This window comes from Podarcis raffonei, chromosome 14 (genome assembly GCF_027172205.1).
Source record: "Podarcis raffonei isolate rPodRaf1 chromosome 14, rPodRaf1.pri, whole genome shotgun sequence".
NCBI classification, from domain to species: Eukaryota; Metazoa; Chordata; class Lepidosauria; order Squamata; family Lacertidae; genus Podarcis; species Podarcis raffonei.
Window position 1 is genome coordinate 9,315,112 of NC_070615.1, and position 25,553 is coordinate 9,340,664.

General features: G+C 45.4%; 1 protein-coding gene and 1 long non-coding RNA gene across 4 annotated transcripts in view; both read left to right on the forward strand.

The window, feature by feature from the left end:
* The window catches only part of LOXL1 (lysyl oxidase like 1), a 34,716-nt gene extending 26,614 nt beyond the window's left edge, over positions 1 to 8,102 (forward strand). The window contains exons 4-7 of one of the 2 annotated variants that reach the window (XM_053365568.1): positions 1,392 to 1,548; positions 3,484 to 3,579; positions 4,168 to 4,325; positions 7,878 to 8,102. In XM_053365568.1, the coding sequence (XP_053221543.1) occupies positions 1,392 to 1,548; positions 3,484 to 3,579; positions 4,168 to 4,287 (373 nt within the window). In that variant the 3' untranslated portion in view covers positions 4,288 to 4,325; positions 7,878 to 8,102. The remainder of the gene's footprint in view (positions 1 to 1,391; positions 1,549 to 3,483; positions 3,580 to 4,167; positions 4,326 to 7,877) is intronic. The other variant, XM_053365566.1, reaches the window with a different exon arrangement.
* Positions 8,103 to 14,937: 6,835 nt separating this feature from the next.
* LOC128401926 (uncharacterized) lies at positions 14,938 to 20,557 on the forward strand. 2 transcript variants are annotated; one of them, XR_008327571.1, is made up of 3 exons: positions 14,938 to 15,423; positions 16,048 to 16,184; positions 18,985 to 19,191. It is a non-coding gene; the product is annotated as an uncharacterized LOC128401926 (long non-coding RNA). The 2 variants fall into 2 exon arrangements; XR_008327570.1 differs by lacking the exon at positions 18,985 to 19,191 and adding an exon at positions 19,914 to 20,557 and having other exon boundaries at positions 14,940 to 15,423.
* Positions 20,558 to 25,553: the final 4,996 nt, after the last annotated feature.

The window sequence follows — 25,553 nt, forward strand, 5'->3', positions numbered from 1 at the left end:
TTTTAATTTTGTGAAAAACTATGTACATTGATGGCACTATATAAATTAGTATGAGGATAATAATAATAATAATAATAATAATAATAATAATAATAATAATTGAAGTGGTGTCCTCCGTTTGAAAGTGTCCTCTGTTTAAAATGCTGTCTGGTCCAAGTCCAGTTAAAGGATTTCTCCCACTACGGGGAGAAATATATTGCAATTCTATTAAAATTACAGCCATTGTTCCCAAATTTGCATGAATACATAAAAAATAGCATGTAGGTTTTCCCCTTTGGTGATTTATTAGCGACCACCCAAGACAGCTTACAGACATGACAGCTCAGCACAGCTGCCCAATAATAGGGATGTAACAAGACACCAAATTTCGCCCCTACCTACATTCGTCACAATCAACGCTGTTTCCATTTCGCTGCAGTTCGGCTTCTGCCAAAAACTGTTATCCATCTCCCTGTCCACTATTTAACATAAGGTACCCAAGTTAAATAACTTACATGACTATTTATGTAAAATGCATTCATTTCTGTGTAAAGGGAACACCAAAATGTGGAAATAAAAGAAGTCTGTCGACTTAAAAACAACACAACATGAATGAATACAGATCGCATTCCCTTAGGTGATTTCTGTACCAGACCAGCGGCAAACTTGTGAACTGGAGCAATTTCCACTTCCTTTCCCATTTTCACTGGGATTCTTTGACATCCCTACTCAAGAGTGGCAGGTACTTACGCCAGGCCTGTTCTTGGGGCTTCGGTAATGTAGAATAGTAACATGAAGAGGTGGCTCATATAATGATCTCTAGCATTAGAGCAAGTGTGGGGAAACTTTCACCCTCCGGTTGTTGCTGAGCTGTGACTCCCACCATCCTACACTTTCTGAGGCTGGTGGAAGTTATAGTTCAGCAGCAATCGTTGGCCAAAGGTTTTGACACCATTTTTAGAATCTGGATGCTCAAAGTACATCCCTATTTGCATCAAAAACAACAGGTTATGTCTGTGCTGGGCACACCCCATGAACTCCTGCTGCAGATCCAGGGCCAGATTTAGGTTTGTTGAGGCCCTAAGCTACTGAAGGTAATGGGGCCCTTTATATGTCCAGCTGTCCTTTGTCAACAACAACTTGTTGACAAACCAGTGATATTTTAGGGAGCAGGCTAGCAGGCAGGACCCATTACTTACATCATAGGAGCCTGCACAACACAAAACACTGCTGCTGTATGTAGGTTTTATTTGTTTTTTATCTTATATTTTGGAAATCCAGTGGGGGTTTTCCCCTTTAATTTTTTTGGGGGCCCCCAAGAGAGTGGGGCCCTAAGCTATAGCTTGTTTAGTTTATACGTAAATCTGGCACTGTGCAGATTTGTGTGTGTATCCTTCTGCTACTATCCTCAGGCATTACCACAGCATGGATGAATTCAGCCACTATGACCTGCTAGATGCGGCCACGGGCAAGAAAGTGGCAGAGGGCCACAAAGCAAGCTTTTGCCTAGAAGACACCACCTGTGACTTCGGGAACTTAAAGCGCTATGCCTGCACATCGCACACCCAGGTGAGGACTGGGAGAGGGAGGTCCTCTGTCAGCTGTTGGTCACAAAACAATTTAATCCCTGGGTTGCAAACAATAGTCAGTAATATCCAAGGCAACACAATGGCCAAATACAATGATACGATATCAATACACACTCTTTATATAATATGAAATATATGAAATCACATAAACAGAAAACTTATGAGTCTCTGGAAGTCACAAAATATGCACTCTTAATGGATTCTCTTGAAAACATAAAACCAAATAAACATAAGTCTTATAAGTCTCTGAAAGTCTTTGAAGACTACGCAAGTCTCTGAAAGAAGCAATGTATCAGATTGTTATCTGGTGAAAACAGGCTGTATAGCTTTGTTTATGGCGTCCAACACTGCCGAAGTAGTTTGCAAACAGACGTTGTGAACAGTGATTCCGGATAGACCCACTGTTTCGTGGAATTCTTCTTCAGCACAGCAGGAGGATACAGAAATGCTTCATAAACCCATCTATATGGTGAATGGAAAAGTAGAACAACAATTGCTATGGAGCAGTGTATATTGATATCGTATCATTGTATTTGGTAATTGTGTTGCCTTGCATATTACTGAATTGTTGGTCACGGGCATGCAAGTAGCGATGCCAATGCCTGATGCTTAAGACTAAAGCAGACATGTTGGAAAGTCCAGGGTGCAACTCCTGGCAGTTTCTCAGGTAGGTCTGAGGGGGAAATCCTGAATAAAAACCTGGCCAGCCACTGCCAGTTAAGTGAAGACTAAAGATGGGGAACAAGGAGGTTGATTCCTGATATTCACATCCACCAAACACCACCAGGATGGAAGAGTGATGCCATCCATGTGTCTGTTGCCTGACTTTACCATGGTATCAGGTAGAGCGTTTGCCTTTGCAAACTGGTTTTTCAAACCACACAGGCAAAAGACACGTCGAGCAAAACACTTCCTTTGCGTGCGCAGTTCAAAGTTAAACCTCACAGGCTAAGGAAACAGGACTGGCAATCATTGCCAATCAGTTGATTGATGGATGTCAGTCTTGCTTTCAGCAGGGATCAACCTGGGTAGGTCCTAGGTGGACCCTATCCCTGTTTGGCCTTAATAATAATAATAATAATAATAATAATAATAATAATAATAAATAATTTATTTATATTCTCTCCATCTGGTTAGGTTTCCCCAGCCACTCTGGGTGGCTCCCAAAATAATAATAATAATAATAATAATAATAATAATAATAATAATAATGTGATAAAATATCAAACATTAAAAACTTCCCTAAACAGATGTCTTCTAAAAGTCAGATAGTTGTTTATTTCCTTGACATCTGGTGGGAGGTCATTCCACAGGACAGGCGCCACTACCGAGAAGGCCCTCTGCCTGGTTCCCTGTAGCTTCGCTTCTCACAGTGAGGGAACCACCAGAAGGCTCTCGGAGCTGGATTTCAGTGTCCAGGCTAAACAATGGGGGTGGAGACACTCCTTCAGGTCTACTGGGCCGAGGCCATCTAGGGTTTTAAAGATCAACACCAACACTTTGCCAGTGTGGTGTAGTAGTTAAGAGCGGTAGTCTCGTAATCTGGGGAACCGGGTTCGCGCCTCCGCTCCTCCACATGCAGCTGCTGGGTGACCTTGGGCCAGTCACACTTCTCTGAAGTCTCTCAGCCCCACTCACCTCACAGAGTGCTTGTTGTGGGGGAGGAAGGGAAAGGAGAATGTTAGCCGCTTTGAGACTCGTTAAAGGGAGTGAAAGGCGGGATATCAAATCCAAACTCTTCTTCTTCTTCTTCTTACCAGTCTGCCACATTCTGGATTAGTTGCAGTTTCTGAGTCACCTTCAAAGGTAGCCCCACGTAGAGTGCATTGCAGTAGTCCAAGCAGGAGATAACTAGAGCGTGTACCACTCTGGCTTTGTATTTGGCACCAAATTAAAGTTGTGTTTTCTGTGTTAGGGTCTGAGCCCTGGTTGTTATGACACTTACAATGCTGACATTGACTGCCAGTGGATTGATATCACAGATGTTCAGCCTGGGAATTATATCCTAAAGGTAAGTCATCCCCTTCTGTGGATTTCTAAATCTGTCAGGACTAAACTGAGCTGGTCATGAAATGAAAAACAATTTCTGTGTTCTGCTGTGCCAGTAATATTCGTGGAATAGATTCTGCTTTTTGGCTGGCATTTTTGATGTTTCATAGCCAAAACACTTATCTCCAAATTTGCCATCTATCAGTTTCCATTCTTAAGGGGAGAAAAATTCACAGATTGGGAGGAAATTTGAACATTTTAAAGTTTCTTTTTTAGAATTTTATTGAGCAACAATACACACAAAGAAAAGAAAACCAAGAACAAAATAATATAAGAGAGGCATGAGGAGCTTTTGATAATAAAGCCAAAAGGGAAAAAAACCAGGAGCAAATAAAATGGATGCAATTATTACATTATAAATTGGGTATAAAGCACAGCTATGTAAGAGGCAGAGACAGAAAAAAAGAAAATCAGGTCTTCCTGTTTACAGACACTGCCAGATAAAATAACATTTCTAAGGGATTTGACTATTCAGATGAATGATGGCTATACAATACACCCAGTTCTTCATCCTGGAGTCTGACTTGTTCTTTCTGCTTTGTTGCCGCAGGTTCAGGTGAACCCCAAATATATTGTGATGGAGTCGGACTTCACCAACAATGTGGTGAGATGCAACGTTCACTACACCGGGCGCTACGTCGCCACTACAAACTGCAAAATCTCCCAGTAAGAGTTCTGAGAATCATAGAGCTGGAAGGGACCGCAAGGGTAATCTAGTCCAGCCCCCTGCAATGCAGGAATCCTTTGCCCATGACTTGAACCCACGACCCTGAGATTAGGAGTCCAGTGTCAACTGACTGAGCAATCCTAGAATTTTAGAGCAGCGGTTCCCAACTAGGGGTCCATGTAACCCACACAGGGGGTCTGTGGCACCATTCACATAACAAAAACTACCATAGAGATATCAACATTTTCAAAAGTAGAGAGTCCTTGGCTTGGCTTTGGAAAAACAGGGGTGCACAGTACTTAGATAACTGGGGCCCACTGTTTTAGAGACTAGAGGGGTTCTTGTAGGTCATCTAGCCCAACCGCCTGCTTCAGTGCAAAAGTCCAATATCATCTGGAGGTCCACAGCAGTGGTGTAGCGTGGGTTGTCAGTGCCTGGGGCAAGGCTGCAATAGGCTGCAGTGAAGGAGCAGAAGTGTGGCAACCTACCTGAGTGACAACCACAGCATCCCATGAGCATCGAGAAGGGCAGAGAGCAGGACAGGGGATTGGTCGGGAGCAGGCATCTTTCCAAAGCCCATGCGAAAGGCACCGTAGCAACCAGACGCTGCCCAAATATGCTTCTCAGTCTACCTGTGCAAACATTGGGAGATTTTTTGTGTGAAGATGAGGACACACTATTTTAAATTTGTTATTACTACATTGCTTGGCTTTGCTTGGCTTTTGACATTTTGCACCCCAAAGAATTTTGCGCCCAGTGCAACCACCCCTGTGGCCCCACACTACACCACTGGTTCACGACATCTTCATCCCTGAATGGCAGCATCCCTGGCAGATGGCCACCCAGCCTCTTCTTAAGCACGTCCAAAAGCAGGTCTCTTCCACTGTCAGAACAGCTCTCACAGAGTTCCCTGGGAAGAGGGACTGACAATTAAATCAGTCTGAGAATTATAGCTCTGTGAGGGGAACAGTGGGGTGGTCTCTCAGCACCCTTGACAAACTATGGTCCCCAGGATTCTCTGGAGGAAGCCATGGCTGCATAAAGTGGCACAATACTGTTTAGAACACGGGTAGGCCTGAGGGCCGGATCAGGCCCAATTGCCTTCTAAATCTGGCCCGCAGATGGTCCAGGAAGCAGCGTGTTTTTACATGAGTAGAATGTGTCCTTTTATTTAAAATGCATCTCTGGGTTATTTGTGGGGCCTGCCTGGTGTTTTTATATAAGTAGAATGTGTGCTTTTATTTAAAACGCATTTCTGGATTATTTGTGGGGCATATATATTTTTTTTCAAAATATAGTCTGGCCCCCCACAAGGTCTGAGGGACAGTGGACCAGCCCCCTGCTGAGAAAGTGTGCTGACCCCTGGTTTAGAATTTATAGCTCAAATAGGGCCCAAGTCACTATGTCCCTGCAGATGCTTAGAACAAGAGGAGCTAGTGGCAGTCAAAGTCCCCACCTCCGATCATTTCGCTCATGACCATTAGCTGCAGTTCCCATCTTTCCTTTGGCCTCCTCAGCCCAGCCCAGCCTCTCTGCATGTTTTGGTTGCTGAGGCTGACCAGAGTCAGCTTTTTCATGCTTCTAAAGCCTTTTCATGTTCCTAACCACATTCGCTGGACCGCCAGTATAAACAGGAGCCTTCCCAGAACTGCACTGCAATGCTTGTTGATTTTGACAAAGGAACCGAGAGGGGAAAGGAAGAGGAAGGGAGTGTTTTCCCCTAAAATTATGTAGTTGTGTTGCTGCTCTTTTTTATTTAAAAAAAAACTCATAAAAATGCATTCCTAGCTTTGAATTCTCATAAAAAGTGCATTTCTAGTGTTTTGCTCCAACTTGGGTTTTGAATGGAAAAGCAGGAAGACGCCCATGGTGGATTGGAATTGGACCTGGGGATATGGTGGTGCTCAGAGCAGAGTTCCCTAAGCAGCCACAATCCTGGATTTGCAGGGGTGCCGATTCTGGCTCCCTAAATGTTAAGGAAGGAAGATGAATGGGAGTGGATCCACACTAAACCCTGCTGCAGACCATCTCAAACTGGCAGAGTATTCAAAACTGGACCTTTTTTGGGCTCATTTGGAACATTGACTTCTCCTGTTGAAGCTGAGCTGCTTTAAGAATTTAAAACCAGTGTGGCATTGAGAGGCATTTCAGGCCTTAGACCAGCGGTTCTCAACCTGTGGGTCCCCAGATGTTGTTGGACTACAACTCCCATCATCCCTGAGCTCTGGCCTTGCTAGCTAGGGGTGACGGGAGTTGTCGTTCAACAACATCTGGGGACCTACAGGTTGAGAAAGGCTGCCTTAGACTGTAATCGAGAGGTGTGACGAAGCCATGCACAGATGGGAGCATCCATTGGCTTACACACACCTGCTCAACACTGTATTCAACCGTTTTCGCTTCAGCCATATGCCCTCTGCTGAACTGCTGCCAATTGTATCAACTCCCCAGTGGGTTGTAAGCAATGTAGTTCTGAGTTAAAGTCACTCAGAGGTCTACTTTGTCCCACTGACCAAATGATTTGCTCCAGTGGAACGTTATTGCTCAAGGGGATGCGCATGCAGGTTGCTGGTAGCTTTGTGGCACAATAGCAGCAGGTTCCTGCTAGCACAACTTTTGTGTTGGATTCCTCTGTTGCACAACATAAAAAAAACTCACCGTTCCACTCATGCAAGACCCCACTTAATCTCCATACCATAGGAATATAGTTTTAAAGTGTGTGAGTGTCAGGGACTGGGCAGAGGAGGAATGGTGGAGACCACCTTCCCAGCCTGACCCTTCCAGTCGTTAACAGTCATCAACAGGTTTACCATACCCATTGCGTCAATCATCCATCTCCTACTACCCTTCTGAGAAAAACCCCACCCCACCCTCCCACGATAATATAAGGGTCTGGTGACTTCTGTTTCAGTGTATCTGAAGAAGTGTGCATGCACACGAAAGCTTATACCCAGAACAAACTTAGTTGGTCTCTAAGGTGCTGCTGGACAATTTTTTAATTTTTTATTTATTTCGTGCTTCCGGAGAAGAAGGCGACAGTTCAGAATTACAACAGGGGTTTGAGGAAGGTCACAGCTCAGAGGCAGATAAGGGGAAAGCTGGGAAATAATGGGAGATGAGGAAGAAGAAGACCAGAGGGGGGACGGCTGATGGACACAGTGTCTTTAGAAAGCACCTCTCCCAGCTCCCAGCTCTCTCAGAACCCAGCAGGCATTTAAAGTAGGAGAGCAGAGAGCTCAGAGGCAGAGGGCACATCTCAGCACCCGTACTGATGATGCATAATGGAAGAGAGAGGGGAGGTGGAGACTCACTTGGAGCACTGTCATTACTCCAAGAGACTGCATTTCTAAGCTTCTCTTAGAATATTGAATAAAAAGCATTGGTAAGCCAGATGGGCGGGGTATAGATAAATTATTATTATTATTATTATTATTATTATTATTATTATTATTATTATTATCTGTTCCTGGCAACCTACCGTGGGGGTTTGACCCTGACACCTGACAATGAGCACCCACAAACATTAAGGAATTTGACAGCACAAAACTGATGTGTCCATAGCCTTAGACCTTTCTCCCTCACTGTTCCTTTTACAGGTCTTGATTCCAACCAGGGTGGTAGAATGGTAGAGGCCTCATTCTTCCCCTGTCCCAAGACCCTGCAAAATCCAAACATCTCTCAAGCTGGCAGCACACCCAGAGGAAACGGCTTGACTGCCACCAGCATCTGCGTGAGAGGACAACCGTTCGACTGCTTCGTTTTGAGAACACAAGTTAAAGAGTTGTCACTTTAAATACTTTTATAAATACTTTTGTCTTTAATCTCTGTGTCTGTTTTGCGTGAAGGTCATCAGTCATTTGGAGTAGGGGCATGTGATACGTGTGAATGGGACACAATGGTCTGCTCTTCATTTATTATCTTCTATCCCAGAGCAGGGAACAAAGCAAAAGATAAAACGGGGGGAAATGGTATATGAAAATTACAAAATTATATAAATAGGTCCAATAAACAACAAAACTTAACAATCCTGCCATGGTAAGCAAGCAAAACTACAAGCAGCCACCATAAGTAGCAGTTATGTTGGACCTGGGCAGCGTGGGCCCTGTAAATTAATGGGCCTTTATCTTCTCCTGTAGCTTTGCTCTCTTTCAAGCAGAGAAGCACTCCAACACTCGATTCAACTGAGCAGTGTTCACAGTGGATTCTAAAGCACAGTCATCTTGCTTCACATAAAATGGAGTCTCTCCTTCATGTGGTGTTGTGCTGGTCCTGGCAGGGGGGTTACCATGCGCCATGGTCTAAGTCTGGTCCTAGGTCGAGGGTAAGGAGGCTGTCCGTCAGGGGCAAAGCGAGGTCCAAAGCGAGGAGTCGGGTGTGGTCAGGAACTCAGGAGAGCAGATCAGGGTGCCGGCAGGAACAGGTTACCAACGATGTTGCTCCCGCAACCTGGGACTGGGCTGACTGGCCTTTATCTCCTCTGAGGCATAGGGCGGTCCCGGCCCACAGGTGACTCGCCTCTCCTGGCCTTAAGGCGAGCACTCTTCCTGAGAGAACTTAGTTCCCTCCGTCTCTCTGCCCTGAGCCTCTGCAAGCTCAGGGGAGGCTGGAGGGTTACTGGACCCAGAGGCAACCTCACCTTCCCCTGACAGGGCTGGGAGAGGAGCACCTGCAGGCAATGGGTCCTCGATCACCTCCGGAGCCAGAGCGGATTCAGCTGGTGTCTGCTCCTGAGGATCCGGCACAGGTGAGGGCCCTTCAGGTTCAAGCCCCTGCCCCGGCTCAGCCAGCCCTGGAGGCGGGGACTCCTGTGCAGGCTGGGATTCCTCAGGTTCAGCCTCTGAATCGGATTCCCAGGTCATCACAGATGTCTTTAGGATATATGGTTTTATTTCCACATGCAGTCAAACTTCGGTTCCCGAACGGTTCCGTTTTGGAACGTTTCGGCTCCCAAACGTCAAAAACCCAGAAGTAAATGCTCCGGTTTTCGAACATTTTTCGGAAGCTGAACGTCTGACACAGCTTCTGCTTGCGTGCAGGAAGCTCTTGCAACCAATCAAAGCCAGGCCTCAGTTGTCGAACATTTCAGAAGTCAAACAGGCTTCCAGAATGGATTACGTTCAACAACCGAGGTTTGACTGTATATACAACCTGAGCATAGGAGAGAGGGCTTATAGCATTAACACCCCAACAGATCTTGTATCTGCATGAGGTTTGCAGGGGAGCCCCAAAGCCCAGAATGGAGCAAATATGTCTCTCTAGCTTCCAGCCTCCTTCCAACTCACTCATACACAACTCCGGCTCTGGTTTTATGTCATAGCTAGAACCCACAGCAACTTCTTTGCTCATGCTGAATCATGGAACTTAACCAGCCACGCTTGACAAAGGAACAAGTTTGGCAAGCTTTGCATTCACAGATATAAGGTCCCAGGTTTGATAGGGGATCTGGGGTTTCATCCAGACTCATAACAGCATTGACTGTCTGAAGGAAAGCTAATGCATTTGTAACACATCGTAACACCCCAGCTGATGGCAAGGACCTCAGTATACTGTAACTCCAAAGTGACATCTCTTGCATCAACAGAAGGTGGTCTAATTGCAGGCATTGTTCAACCTGCTGTTCGTTTGTTTCTTTAAGGTTCTAACCTTTAATAACTGATTAATCAATTTTAAGCTTTTTCAGCCAACTGAAAAGGCATCTGCAAGTCATCAGGAAACACACTTGTTTGTTTGCTGGCTTTGTTTTTGCATACCAGCTGGTTTTTAGGACAGTTAGCAACCTGGTAAACAATACAAACAAAACAGTATAAACATAAATGGACAGTTGGGGGGGGGAAACAGGCTTCTTACAGTCTGAGTAGAACCAGTATAATTAAAGGACATGGCTAACTTAGATGCATTCATTTCAGGTCTGAGTAGAACTTTGTTGGGTCCAATTCATTAAAGTCAGAAATGAACAGGGCAGCTCTATCCATGTCTGCATATTTTCTATGACTGGTTGTAAGTGATCTGCCTTGCTCTTTAATAATTGTGCTATGAATATGCATTTGTTTTAACTGTAACCCTCTCTCAAATTACAACTGCAATGAAGAGCAGGTAATCACAAGAGACCCTAAACCAGAGGAAAAACCTACGCCCATGTATCCAACGTCTTCAACAAGCAGGAATCAATCACAGTGGTACCTCGGGTTACAGATGCTTCAGGTTACAGACTCGGCTAACCCAGAAATAGTACCTCGGGTTAAGAACTTTGCTTCAGGGTGAGAACAGAAATCACGTGGTAGCAGCATGGCAGCAGCGGGAGGCCCCATTAGCTAAAGTGGTGCTTCAGGTTAAGAACAGTTTCAGGTTAAGAACGGACCTCCGGAACGAATTAGGTACATAACCAGAGGTACCACTGTATTGATGGGCTTCTCCTTTCGCCTCATTGTAACCACCAACACAGCACAGTACACAGCCACCAACATCCCTGAAGCCCTGCAACTATTGGAGAACCTCTGACTCGACTCTCCGCCAGAATGGCAACCAACAGCCCCACCAATTGACAGCCATGACGAAACAACAGCAAGCGACTGGACAGCAGTCAAGAGGAAGAAGAAATTGCAGAAATGACACGACAGCGCAAACCAGTCCAGTCAAGCTCCACTCACAGAACTGTCCTGCCGAACACACAACACAGGATGGCAAACCAACCTCAGCTAAACCATACCATAGATTGACAACCCTGAAACTACAACCACAGATGAATGAAGCATCCTGAAATCACCTCAAACTGACAAACTGGTGACCCCCCTCCCTTTTTCCTCTCCTCTCATGCCATTAATATTGCCAGCAGCACAATTATCCCCCCCACCTCATCCTCCACAGAGATCCCCCACTCCCATCCCATCCCCTCCCCAATACTAACCCAGACGACACCAAATCATACTCCCCACTCTGCAACCACCCCAACAACACACACAATCAGCCCCCCATTCCAAGGACTCTACCCATAGCACAAAAAGAACCACACATACAAAAATAGACACACACTCCTACCAACCTCTCCGTCTCCTCCTTCAGCACACAAAGGCAAAACACAAAATAAGCAGGTAAAAGAAAAGGAAAACAAAGGAAGAAAGAAACCATACCAACTAAAAAAATACCCCCAACCTCAATAAAACAAATCAAGAAACAGGCTAAAATCTGACACACAACCAGCTCAATGGTGGCGCCAGAGCGTGCTAATACCCATATCCCTACTCCAACAAACCAATAATGTTGTTAATAACACTGACAACATTGCTTATAAACCTTATACCCAACACAGGCATCACAAAATACTGCTCCAAAATCCCACAAACCCCCTCGACGTAATCAAAAAACAATGGGAGGAAGACATAGGCTATGAGATTAACCCCACTCAATGGACTAGAATGTGGTCTAAACCTCCCTTTAAATCCATCTCAGCTAAAAGAAAATTACTCACCCTGAAACTCACTTACAGATGGTACCTAACACCACGGAAACTAGTGCTGATACACCCAGGAACAGCACCAAAATGCTGGAAAGGCTGCACCCCCACAGGCACATACCTCCACATGTGGTGGGAATGTCCAAAAACCCAACTCTTCTGGACATCAGTCATATAAGAAATATGCAAAATAACCAAGCAAGTATTAGAAGTCAACCCAGAACTGGTCCTACTGAACATCTTCCAAGATAATAATGCCCACTCACATTATAAACAGCTCATAACCTACCTACTCTCAGCAGCCAGAAGCCTTATAGCCAGACACTGGAGAGACCTGTCAGGAGTAAGCATGGACCAATGGTATCAAATAGCATGGGAAACAGCCTTACTAGAAAAGCTAACCAATAAACTGAAACTGACACAGAGACAAATAGAAGACGATTCCTTTACCCCAGTATGGCTTCCCTTTATCACATACATAGCCCAACAGGTCAACAACAATGAAATATAATCGGAGTCGAGTGTGGATTTCAGCTCATGGTAGCGAGGAATGGAAGTTCCCCCAAAATGTCTGCTTTATATACATTATTTACACAATGGGCCCCACGTGATTGGCTAATTCTGGGATTCTCCTGTAGGCCAATCAAGTTGCGGATTCACTTCTACCTGGAGTTGGATTGGGTGGCTCCTGCAGACCAATCCAACTGCTGCATTCTGAATCCTATTGTTCTAGGACCAATCAGACTGCTGCATTCTGAATCCTATTGTTCTAGGACCAATCATACTGCTGCATTTTGGATCCTATTCAACTCAGTACATAACAAACAATAATCTGCCAACAGCATACGAATCAATCTGGCTTCCCTGATCCAAACACACACACACCTCTCACACACAAAAACAAATCTCACTATAGCCAACCAAAGACAACCCACCACACCCTAGGCCACCACCAAGGAAACACAACAAGCGAATTGTAAGAGAACCAATACAAGTGACACTGACAGAAAACCCCACACATACACTAAGCAGAAGAATAGCATAACCACCCCACCCCACCCCAATCACTATCCCCCCTCTTCCCCCCTCTTTTCTTCCCAACCTAATATTGCACACAACACTAATGTCTCGCAAGGAATGAAACTGATCTGTAAAAAACAGAACTTGAAAAAAGAGACAATGCATGTATTTTTGCGAACGGAGAAATCTTTAATAAAAATATATTAATAAATAAATGAAGTGCAGGTAAGAAATGCAGCAAATGAATAAAAGCAGAACAAATACTCAAGAGTAAGCCGCATTGGTTTCAACTGGACTTGCTCCCAGGTAAGTGTGCACAGGACAACAGCCCAGGAGCAGCTGATTAAGGTTGCAAATCTATGCCTGATTACTAGGGGAGTTAAGTCCAATAGAACACAGCAACATTTACTTTTGAGCAAGCCTTAATAGGATTACACTGGAAATTGCAGTTCAGGCTCAGAGCTTAAAAGCTCAAAATGCCCATGAGAACAGAAAGGTCTACTTCTGGCACCAAAAAAACAACAACAGCAAAGTGAGTGCCAAGACCAGACAAGCCTCTTTGGGGAGGGAGGTCCTTAAACATGGTGCTGCCACTGATTAATAGGGCTATGCACAACCCCCTGACTATATCCCTAATCAGATCAACTCTTCCCCGGGCCAGCCCAGGGACCCCCCACCCCACCCCACTGTGGATCTGGCCTGAATCAATTAAGAGGGTGGTACTAATGTTCATGGGACGCAGGTGGCGCTGTGGGTTAAACCACAGCGCCCAGGACTTGCCGATCAGAAGGTCGGCAGTGGTTCGAATCCCCGTGACGGGGTGAGCTCCCGTTGCTCGGTCCCTGCTCCTGCCAACCTAGCAGTTCAAAAGCACGTCAAAGTGCAAGTAGATAAATAGGTACCACTCCAGCGGGAAGGTAAACGACGTTTCTGTGCGCTGCTCTGGTTCGCCAGAAGCGGCTTAGTCGGGCTGGCCACATGTACGCCTTACGCCGGCTCCCTTGGCCAATAAAGCGAGATGAGTGCTGCAACCCCAGAGTCGGTCACGACTGAACCTAACGGTCAGGGGTCCCTTTACCTTTACCTTTACTAATGTTCATAATTTTAAAACACTGATTAAGTAACAGCAGGAGGGAGGGGCAGGAGAGGAGATGCTGTGTGAAAACAGTATCCCAAAATGCAAAATCCCATACAACAATGTGCATATTGGGAGGAATTTGCATTGAAATGCCGCTGAATTTAAATAAATAAATAAATAAATAAATAAATAAATAAATAAATATAATAATAATAATAATAATAATAATAATAATAATAATAATACAGTGATACCTTGGTTTGCATACGTCTTGGTTTGCATACGTTTTGGATTACAAACACGTCAAACCCAGAAGTGCGTGTCCTGGTTTGCAACCTTTTTTTGGATTAAAAAGGTAAAGGTAAAGGTACCCCTGCTCGTACGGGCCAGTCTTGCCAGACTCTAGGGTTGTGCGCCCATCTCACTCTATAGGCCAGGGGCCCAGCGCTGTCCGGAGACACTTCCGGGTCACGTGGCCAGTGTGACAAGCTGCATGTGGCGAGCCAGCGCAGCACACGGAACGCCGTTTACCTTCCCGCTAGTAAGCGGTCCCTATTTATCTACTTGCACCCGGGGGTGCTTTCGAACTGCTAGGTTGGCAGGCGCTGGGACCGAACGACGGGAGCGCACCCCACCGCGGGGATTCGAACCGCCGACCTTTCGATCGGCAAGTCCTAGGCGCTGAGGCTTTAACCCACAGCGCCACCCGCGGATTACAACCCATTTTTTTTATTTTTTTGGGATTACAAGTGAATTTTTTTGGAGGCCCCATTGGTGAAAGCATGCCTTGGGTTACAACCTGTTTTGGTTTACAAACAGACCTCCGGAATGGATTATGGTTGTAAACCAAGGTACCACTGTAATAATAATAATAATAATAATAATAATAATAATAATAATAATAATATAATAATTGCAGCAAACTGGTGTGGAAATGTGAAGATCTGAAGACTGGAAAGATGAGAATCTGAGAGAACCGAAATGGAGAAGTTTGCTCCTCCCTAGGAGGCACCTTCAATTACGTTTTGTAGATGTCACATTCGGAAGCCCGGCAGGCCATTCTGCATGCTTTCCATTCATCTAGCGCTCCTGAGATTAGACAGTAATCCTCCCCCCGCCCTCCATCGCCTGCCCTCCCCAAGAAAGAGCAGCCAAGTTCCCAAGCTGCAGGGCCTGGGAAAGCAGGTCAGGGCAGAGACAGTCAGGAATGAGCAGAATGCAGTGGCCGATTCAGCACATTCCTCTCGGAGTTAACCCCTTGAAAGAAGCAGGAGAGGACACAACTCTGGTTTTATGCATAATCTCCAAAGCCAGACCTCTGTAACTGAATGTTTTAGGCCAGCGATGAGGTATCTTTGGCCCTACACCCTTGTGGAAATCAATTGAAACAAAGTCAGCATGTTTGAAGGTCACAGGGAGAGAAGCTTCATGATTGCCACATCAATGAGTCTGTCAAGCACCCACAAAAGATGATGTTTTTGGGATATTTCAGTTGTTATGGTGTTGGAAGCCTGCAGCCAATAGAAGGAATGATGCACTCGCCGCAATATATTGAGGTTCTACGAAAGAGAGTTATTCCAGAGCTGGAAAAGAGGTACCGTATTTTTCGCTGTATAAGATGCACTTTTCCCCTCCTAAAAAAGTAAGGGGAAATGTGTGTGCGTCTTATGGAGCGAATGCACGTGGGAGGCTCTGTCAGCGCTCCCTTTAAAGAGCTGCGTGGAGCGTGTGTGCGGCTCTTGGGCTGCCCTTTTCCCTCCTCGGGGAAAAGCCCCCAAGAGCTGCACAAACACTCCATGCGCTCTTTAAAGGGAGCGCGGCTCTTGGGGGAGCCTTAGCCGCACGTAGCCTCTCCCAGGCAGGGGATGAAGGCTCCGCGCGGCTAAAGAAAAAGCCAGAACAGCGAGCGGGATCCTGGCTGTTCTAGCTTCTGGTTTAGCACGTGGCTCTGTCCCTTCCCCCACCTCCCAGAAAAGCCCCCAAGAGCCGCACTCCCTTTAAAGAGCGTGCGGCTCTTGCAGGAGGAAAGCCAGTAGGCTTGCTTTCGCTGAAGCCAGGAGGGCAAGAGGGATCAGTGCGCACGGATCCCGCTTGCTCTCCTGGCTTCAGGGGTAGCCCCACAAGGCCTCCTGAGCGAAGATGGAGGAGCGCTCCCTCTTAGCACTCAGGAAGTTTTGCGTTACTTTCTTATTTCTTGTTTTCCTCCCCTAAAAACTAGGTGTGTCTTATCGTCCGGTGCGTCTAATAGAGCGAAAAATACGGTATCCTGGTGGTACTGGGATATTGCAGCATGACCTAGCCCTTTGTCACACATCAAAAGTGGTGAAGAAATTCATGACAGAGCAGCGAATACAGGTACTTGATTGGCCAGGGAATTCCCCGGACGTAAATCCCATTGAGAATTTGCTGGCTATATGCAAAATATGTACAGATGCAGCAGAACTCCCAACTCAAATGAATCCCCAGCAGCATGGTCAGTAAGGATTTCAAAAGAGGCCAACTTCTGGATCAGGCCCTGTTCTCAGGGTGGCCAACCAGATGCCTCTTCTGGGAAGTCCACAAGCAGAATATGAGCACAACAGCATTCTCCCCACATGTGTTTCTCAGCAACTGTTGTTTAGAGACCTACTGGAGCTGGATTGTACCCATCATGACTAGTAGGCACTGACAGCTTTATTCTCTGTGAATTTGTCTTGCCTCTCCAAAAGGATATGGGAAGATTTGATGCTAATGACCAGGTGGGTAGTCTACCAGGCTTGCGTGTTAAGCACACTGCTTTATGGAAGTGAGTCATGTGTTGGAGGGAACGTTCTTTCATATGTGGTGGGACTTGTAAAAGGGTAAAAGAGTATTGGGAAATGATCTGTGATGAATTGGAAAAAAGAGTTTAAAAGTACTTTCCCAAAAAGCCAGAGTCCTTCCTGAAACTCCCAAGTGTCAAAAACATTATTTATGTATGCAACAACTGTGGCCCGTGTTTTGTTAGGCCAAAAATGGAAAATGAGCGAGGTCCCAATCAAAGAAGACTGGCAACTTAAGTTGACAAAATATACACAGCTAGCAGAATAAGATAACAAGAAGAACATACGTTTAGAGAAGATTGGGAAAGGTTTATTAAATATATGGGAAATAATTTTGTGCAGCGGAAAACACTGGCAGTATTAAGATAAATTCAACAGTGTAAATAAGTTTTGATGACTGCAATAATGGAATACTGAATGGTATAGGTTTTTTTGTAAAATATGCATGGATTTATGATATGTAAAATGAACCATGGAAAGAGAAGAGAAATATCATGGATATCTTAAGGATGTAAAATGAGTATTTTAAATTGTAAAACAGAAAATTTAATAAAATATATATATATAAAAAAGGAAGTGAGTCATGGGCAACTTATACCCGCCAGGAGCAACGCCTCAACGCCTTCAATGTGCGCTGTGTCAGGAAGATTTTGGGTCTCTCATGACAAGAGAGAGTCTCAACAAAAGACATGCTCTCCCAAGCCCACATTCCCAACATGTCCACACTTCTCTCCCAGCAATGTTTACTCTGGTTTGGTCATGTGCATAGAATGGAAGATGGCAGGATCCCCAAGGATGTGCTCTATGAGAAGCCGGCTTCAGGCCTGTTGGCAGACCGTCTCTGTTACAAAGATGTCTGCAGATGAGACATGGAAGAAAACCCCTTACAGACAACCGCAGGGCCTGGGGACAGAAGAAGAAGAAGAGTTTGGATTTGATATCCCGCTTTATCACTACCCAAAGGAGTCTCAAAGCGGCTAACATTCTCCTTTCCCTTCCCCCCCCCCACAACAAACACTCTGTGAGGTGAGTGGGGCTGAGAGACTTTAGAGAAGTATGACTAGCCCAAAGTCACCCAGCAGCTACATGTGGAGAAGCGGGGAAGCGAACCCAGTTCACCAGATTACGAGTCTACCGCTCTTAACCACTACACCACACTGGCTCTCAGGTCATATATCCACAGTCACAACATCATGTGTAAGCTTCACGTCTCCCTCCCTAAGCCAGGCAGAAGCTGACAGGATGCTGGAGCCCTTCTGCCTCCTTCCCCTAGCTGGGAAGGCTTTGGGAAGGTGACGAGAAGGCTCTTGGACCCATCACATTGTGCCTCCCACCCTATGCCCAGTAAGAACATGGGGGGATAAATAACTACTTTGGGATCTGCTATGGCTGTGGATCCTGCTGCCTGAAGCAGCCGCCTCACCTTGCCTCATGGGCAGGCCAGCGCTGCTCTGGTTGGAAGTGGGTGTTCCAAGGCTTGTGAGATACAGTGGTACCTCAGCTTAAGAACTTAATTCGTTCTGGAGGTCTGTTCTTAACCTGAGGCACCACTTTAGTTAATGGGGCCTCCCGCTGCCGCACGATTTCTGTTCTCATCCTGAAGCAAAGTTCTTAACCCGAGGTACTATTTCGGGGTTAGCGGAGTCTGTAACCTGAAGCGTCTGTAACCTGAAGCATCTGTAACCCGAGGTACCACTGTATTTAAAATCACGGGCAGTTGAGCACATCAGGGTGTTGATGCCCTTTGACTTCCAAAGCACTACTTAGCCAGAGAGGATCCGCCCTGCCCCATACAAAACTCAGACAGCCTCCTTACCGCCTCTGAATTCCAAGCAGAAAGTGCTTTGAACATGAAAAGGCATTCAAGCCACAGGGGAAAGCGGGTAAATATGGTGAGGAAATGGCTGTGGCGAGAGTGTGCAGGCAGATCAAAGAGCTTGCAAAGCACCTTTGGCAACGGCAAGCAAAGCCTGCCGAGCCCCAAAGCGGCAGGTGCAAGGTTCTTTCTCTGCAACTAAATAAAGTCACAAGTACCTATTCCAGTCTCTTTAAGTTACAGACAGAAATACACCCAGGCCGCATTTTGCACGTACAGTGGTACCTTGGGTTACAGACGCTTCAGGTTACAGGCTCCGCTAACCCAGAAATAGTACCTCGGCTTAAGAACTCTGCTTCAGGATGAGAACAGAAAACGTGCAGCAACAGCGCGGCGGCAGTGGGAGGCCCCATTAGCTAAAGTGGTACCTCAGGTTAAGAACAGTTTCAGGTAAGAACGGACCTCCAGAACGAATTAAGTTCTTAACCCGAGGTACCACTGTACTTCTAAACTCAATGCGGGATCTGTTCCTTGTCAGGTGACCACGTGTTCTACTTTGTGGAAGACAGCCCTCCATTGGAAAGGCAGCCAGATTCAAGCCCAGCTTGAAGACCAAGCGGGAAGGAGAGCAGGAGGGGCCTTGAAATTGCTCATCAACCATCATGTGGAAGATGGAACAAGCATGTTCCTGCTACTCCAGAAGGTAGGACTTGAATCAATGGCTTCAAGTTACAAGAAAAGAGATTCTGACTAAACGTTGTTGTTGTTTAGTCGTTTAGTCGTGTCCGACTCTTTGTGACCCCCTGGACATGCCAGGCACTCCTGTCTTCCACTGCCTCCCGCAGTTTGGTCAAACTCATGTTAGTAGCTTCGAGAACACTGTCCAACCATCTCGTCCTCTGTCGTTCCCTTCTCCTTGTGCCCTCCATCTTTCCCAACATCAGGGTCTTTTCCAGGGAGTCTTCTCTTCTCATGAGGTGGCCAAAGTATTGGAGTCTCAGCTTCACCATCTGTCCTTCCAGTGAGCACTCAGGGCTGATTTCCTTCAGAATGGAGAGGTTTGATCTTCTTGCAGTCCATGGGACTCTCAAGAGTCTCCTCCAGCACCATAATTCAAAGCATCAATTCTTCGGCGATCAGCCTTCTTTATGGTCCAGCTCTCACTTCCATACATCACTACTGGGAAACCCGACTAAACGTTAGGAAGAACTTTAAGGCAGTAGGAGCTGTTCAGCCACGGAATAGACTCCCTTGGTAGGTGGTAGACACTCCTTCATTGGAAGTTTTTTTAGCAAAAATGTATAAAACAGGATCAAATGCTTGTTGGAAATGTAAGGGGAAAGAAGGCACCTTTTATCATATGTGGTGGACATGTAAGGTAGTAAAAGAATCTTGGGAAATGATTTATAATGAGTTGGGGGGATTAAAATAACTTTTTCTAAAAAAACCCTGAAGCTTTTCTTTTAGGAATTCTAGGTGCCAAAATCCTAAGGGAGCAGAAAAGACTATTTATGTATGCGACCACAGCTGCCCGGATATCATTGGCCCAGAGATGCAAAGAAGATAAAGTCCCTACCAGAGAAGAATGGATGATTAAATTGATGGATTATGCTGAATTGGCAAAAATGGCTGGAAGAATCAGAAATCAGGAAGAGCAAAATTTTAATAAGAAATGGGGGGAAATTATAATTTATCTTAAAAACCTTTGCAAACAGTTAAAACCAGTGTTTTTTTCTGGGGGGATGCATACCCCTAAACATTTTGTGAATCTAAGTTTGGCCTTATTGAGGGGCAATATTTCAATATGAGTAGAAGAATGAGAGTACCCCTAAACATTTTTTTAAAGGAAAAAAGCACTGGTTAAAACCATTAGTAGGACTGGAATAACACTTGTAGTTTAATGGTGAATTTTGGACATAATGGACAGATAAAAGATATGGATTATTATAAAAGATGCAGTAGGAAATGATTAGTAATAGGATCCTCAAAGGAGAGGAGGGAAGTCCAAGAAATTCTTTGGAATCTTGTTTTTATGTTGTATATTGGATATGTGATTGTAAAACTTTGATCTGGAAACCAAATAAACAATTTTTTTAAAAAAAGACAACGCTGAGCTGGACGAACCAGTATAAGGTCGTTTACTACACCTTCCAGTCACAGTGCGCACACTGGAATCCCACACGTGAGACAGCCTCCCGGTGGAAAACAGGAGTTTTGCTAATCTAATAAACTCCAAACTACCGCTAAGTGGCAGTCAAGGACAAGCTATCGCAGGCAATTTAGTTGATTTGTTAAACAGCAGCTATTCTAGCAGGAAGGCAGGAGAACCTCTTAGCTTAATGGAAGGTGGATAAACACTACTGGATAAAAACCATCCCAAGTGTCCCGCAACAGGCCCAGCATGTGATTCATTATACGCTGACCCCCCAGAAGCCTCTCAGACACATCGGCAGCAACGAAAGACACTTCCGCAGTCATTTCAAGCGCTCACATTGCTTTGCAGACAAAGTTGTGTTGCAATCCTTACAACAAGCCTGTAAAGGTAAGTCAGCTTTGTTTTCGTCCTGCGCCGTTCAGGAAATAGCACCCCAAAATGGTTTCCAGAAGCAATATTCGGGATTAGTGTTGCTTGGGAAACTGAAACCAAGAGATTGCTGTTGGTTCATTTCCTATCTGCCCCTTTTAAGGGTTCATAAAGCTGTGTAAGTCGTGTTTGACTTCTACAAATGATAAGTGTGAGTCATAGATGGGGAACCTGATGTCCTCCAGCTGTTTTACATTATATTACATTTTTAAATTACCAATCATCAATTATCATTTCGCTGTTTAATGTCGGTATATAAGTGGTTACAAAGTACAAAAAAGCAGTTGGGCAAACATTTTAAAAAGAACATCCATGTTTAAAACACACAGTAAAACTGGGGTGAGGAGCATAATGCCCAAAAGCTGAAAGTGGCCCTCCTATCTTATCTGGCCCCCAGAACTCTCTCCTTACCACCCCACCCTCTCTCCCAGGCCACACCCTCTCATCACCAGCCCTGCTTCACACCCTCGTTGTGTGTTTTTGCCTGGCTGGAAGGTGCCCTTGAACTCTGATCATACTTCTTTCTTGCCTGGACGGGGGATAGACAGCATGCACGGAAACTACTCTAGTGTGCAAGGAAAAATTTACATTAGTTGTTCTGCCCACTTTGGCCTTCCGAAGGTTGCGGAGAATGGAATGTGGTCCCTGCGCTGAAAAATACCGTATTTTTCTCTCCATAAGACACACTTTTTTCCTCCTAAAAAGTAAGGGGAAATGTCTGTGCGTCTTATGGAGTGAATGTGTGGTCCCTGGAGCCGAACTGCCCAGGGATGAAAAGGAGGTCATGCTGCTTTTTTTTTTAAGAAAGAGGGAAGTGGGTGTTGAAACAAAGCCGCAGATCGGCAAGCGATCGGGAGGGAGATAAGGCCGCTGATAAAGGAGGCTGCCAGGGGAGGGGGGGAGGTAAAGACAGCGAACTTGCAAGGAGAGGAGACAGGAATACTAAAACAAGCAATGAGGAGAGAAATTAGAAGAAAAGGAGGAGCAAAAAACTGCTCCAGCTAAGGAAAATACACTAAGGCAAACAAGAGGGAAGGGGGTGTTGAAAGGAAGCAGCTGATCAGCAAGCGATCAGGAGGGAGATAAGGGAGGCTAGCGATAAAAGAGGCTGCCTGGGAGGGGGGAGGTAAAAGCCCATGGCTCCTTAGGATTTTTGCACTGGGTCACCCCAAATTCACCATCAGATCAATAGCATGTCCATGGCTACAGCCTGCACCAAAAAAAAAAATCACACCCCCACTGTTTCGTGGGGCCGCAATGGTGTAAAAATGTGGTTACAAAGCACGGGTCCACATGGATCCTCAGGATTTTTGCATTGGGCTACCCCAAACTCACCGTCAAATCACACATGATGTCTGTGGCCACAGCATGAACCACAAAAATCATACATCCACTGTTTCATTCAGAATATGTTTTTCTTGTTTTCCTCCTCTAAAAACTAGGTGCGGCTTATTGTCAAGTGCATCTTATGGAGCGAAAAATACGGTATTGCCCTCCAATGCAAGAAAATAGATTATGCAGTTCATTTGGCAAAAAGGAGCCATTTCCACCAACTTAAAGCAAACAGGAGACAGCTCTGCATATCAAAAGTTTTTATTTTCCTTTCCAGGCAGATTATCGCTTTTGTACATCAATACTTCAGAGGGATGGGTAGTACTGGACGTCCCAGTGCATTGTAAACATGCCAGCACTTTTCTTGGCACCCCTTGTGCCTTCAAGAGCCACATGCCCAGCAGGAATTCACCATGCGGTTTGCCCTGGCACCAGGATGCAATTCTCACGAAGAGCTTTATCTGCTGATGTTCTGCTCTAGCCTGCAGATCTGGCAGCCAAAGAGAGAGCACATCCGGCAGCTGTGAGCCACTCGGAAGGGATGCCAGCCCAGACGCTTGAGCTAGGGCAGGGATTTGGCAGGGCCAGAGGCAGATTTAGGGCAGAGTTCCACCGCGTCTAGCTCTTTGCCCCACACTCTTACTAGTTTATGGAACAAGTCACAACAGACCGGGTTAAATATGCTTCAGGTTGAGCGCTTTCGGGTTGCGCTCTGCAGCGACCCGGAAGTAACGGAATGCATTACTTCCGGGTTTCGGCACTCACGCATGTGCAGACGGTCAAAATGATGTCACGCACATGCACGGAAGTGGCGAATCACAACCTGTGCACGCGCAGACGCAGGTTGCGTTCACTTCAGGATGCAGACGGGGATCCGGATCAGATCCTGTTCATATCCAGAGGTACCACTGTATTTGTTTTGCTGTTATGCTTTATTGTACTGTTTAGATCATACAATATTCAATAAGATAAAAGGTAAAGGGACCCCTGATCATTAGGTCCAGTCGTGACCGACTCTGGGGTTGCGGCGCTCATCTTGCTTTACTGGCCGAGGGAGCCGGCGTACAGCTTCCGAGTCATGTGGCCAGCATGACTAAGCCACTTCTGGTGAACCAGAGCAGCGCACGGAAATGCCATTTACCTTCCCGCTGGAGCCGTACCTATTTATCTACTTGCACTTTGATGTGCTTTTGAACTGCTAGGTTGGCAGGAGCAGGGACTCACTCCGTTGCGAGGATTCGAACCGCTGACCTTCTGATCGCAAGTCCTAGGCTCTGTGGTTTAACCCACAGCGCCACCTGTGTCCCTTATTCAATAAGATACATATATATATATATATCATCATAAGCAGATTTTGTCTTCCAATACAGTACATCGGGCATGCCAACTCCAGGGGGTCATGTCTTTAGCCCCCTTGAAATCTTTGGGCAAGGGGCTGGACCTCCTTAATATGTGATGTCACACACACACACACACACACACACACACAGAGAGAGAGAGAGAGAGAGAGAGAGAGAGCGAGCGCACTGGTATGCTGGGCTCTTCAAATGGTGGAGTGCTGGACCTTTGGCATTCTGGCACAACCCTGCTGACAAGTCCAGTGTGCCTTCCTGTCTGATACTGGCACTCTGGGCTCATCAGCAGGGCCGCACCAGATTGCCAAAAGTCAGCACTTTGGCGTGACCCTGTGTATGAACCCAGCACATTTTCCCATCTCATCAGAGGTCATGCCAGAGTGCCAAAGATCTGGCACAATCCTTTGAGGGGCCCCCGCAATGTTGGGCGCAACTCAGTGCCTCTGCAGTACATCACATTTAACTCCTTCTTTCCCTTTTCTCTTTTAATTTGGCCATTTGTCTAACTGTCCTGCAAAAAAAGAAAAAAGAAACCTGATCAAATCATATCTGCTGCTGAAAACCTATACTCAACAATTTTTTTAAAAAAAGATCTTACCCATGCATAATCACTTCTGTGTCACTTTTGCTTGTTTTGAAAGTACTAACTTTTTTAGCTAGGATTCTATTGTAGGCCTTATATAAAATTTTTCTACCTTTAAGTTGATTGATTTATCAACCATATGTAGTATATGTTATTCTAGTATTGAGCTATAGGCAATTATCAACACAAACAAGTGCCCATGGAAAAATGGCGACCAATATGACCTTGGCTTTCAGCACTTCAGCAGTGGAAGGAAAACTTGTGTAGATTCTGCTGAAAAGATAAGAGGAGGGCAAGAGCTCTGGTTCCCAAAGTTTAAGGTCAGAGAGTAGTTGTGAGGTTCTAGAGCAGGATTATAACTTACCTGGGAGACCACTGTAAGCAGATGAAAACATTAACACCTGTAATGTAACAAATATGGACAAAATGGACTGGCATAACATATAGATTACTGAATAATATGCAGTTGAAATGGTTGACAATATGACCAATGGAGGGGAAGGTGGGAAGTACAGAGATTCAGAGAAATCTCTAAATAGGGACGCTGCTGAACTACAATTCCGATCAGCCCTACCAAATACAGTCAATGGCCAGGTATGTTAGTTGTTGCAATTCAACCTTGTGCACTGGCAAACCACAGAGGACCATAATGGGTTTGATGAGTTTTAGGTGACACACAGCAAAGCTCCTTCATGCCTAGATATCTTGTGGCACCTGGGACCTTTAAGTAGTTAATTCTGTTTCTCTCGTTATTCTATAAAACACTATTCTCTCAAGGTTACTTATATATCAAGATGGCAGCACCTGGGAATTTTAATCTCTCGGATAAGCCCCTAGCAGGGTCTTACAGTCCCACCTGGCATAAAGCATATGGATGAACTTGAGAGATTTATGTTGGCTACATGCCAAGTACTAAGTAGTCCTTTGCCTTACAAGAATGTATAAACATCAGGCTGCTGAACAATAACCTGAATTCCAGGTGTGTAAACCTAACAGTATATAAGTCTGAAGAACAACTCTGTCAGGTAGAACCTGAGTGCAGGCTAGATTTGGAAAGTGATGTGTGCTGGCCAAGCTTGAGCTTCAAGAGTCCATTGCTCTCAGGGCTCCCAGCAACCAAAGGAAAGGCAGCAAGAAAATAAAGCTTTTTTGCTTTTCCCCCCCAGCTATTAACAATATATTCAGCTTTCACCTAATCTGCGTGATCACTGTGTTCTGAATCCAGAAATAACCTCTGCTCAGAAAAATATGGA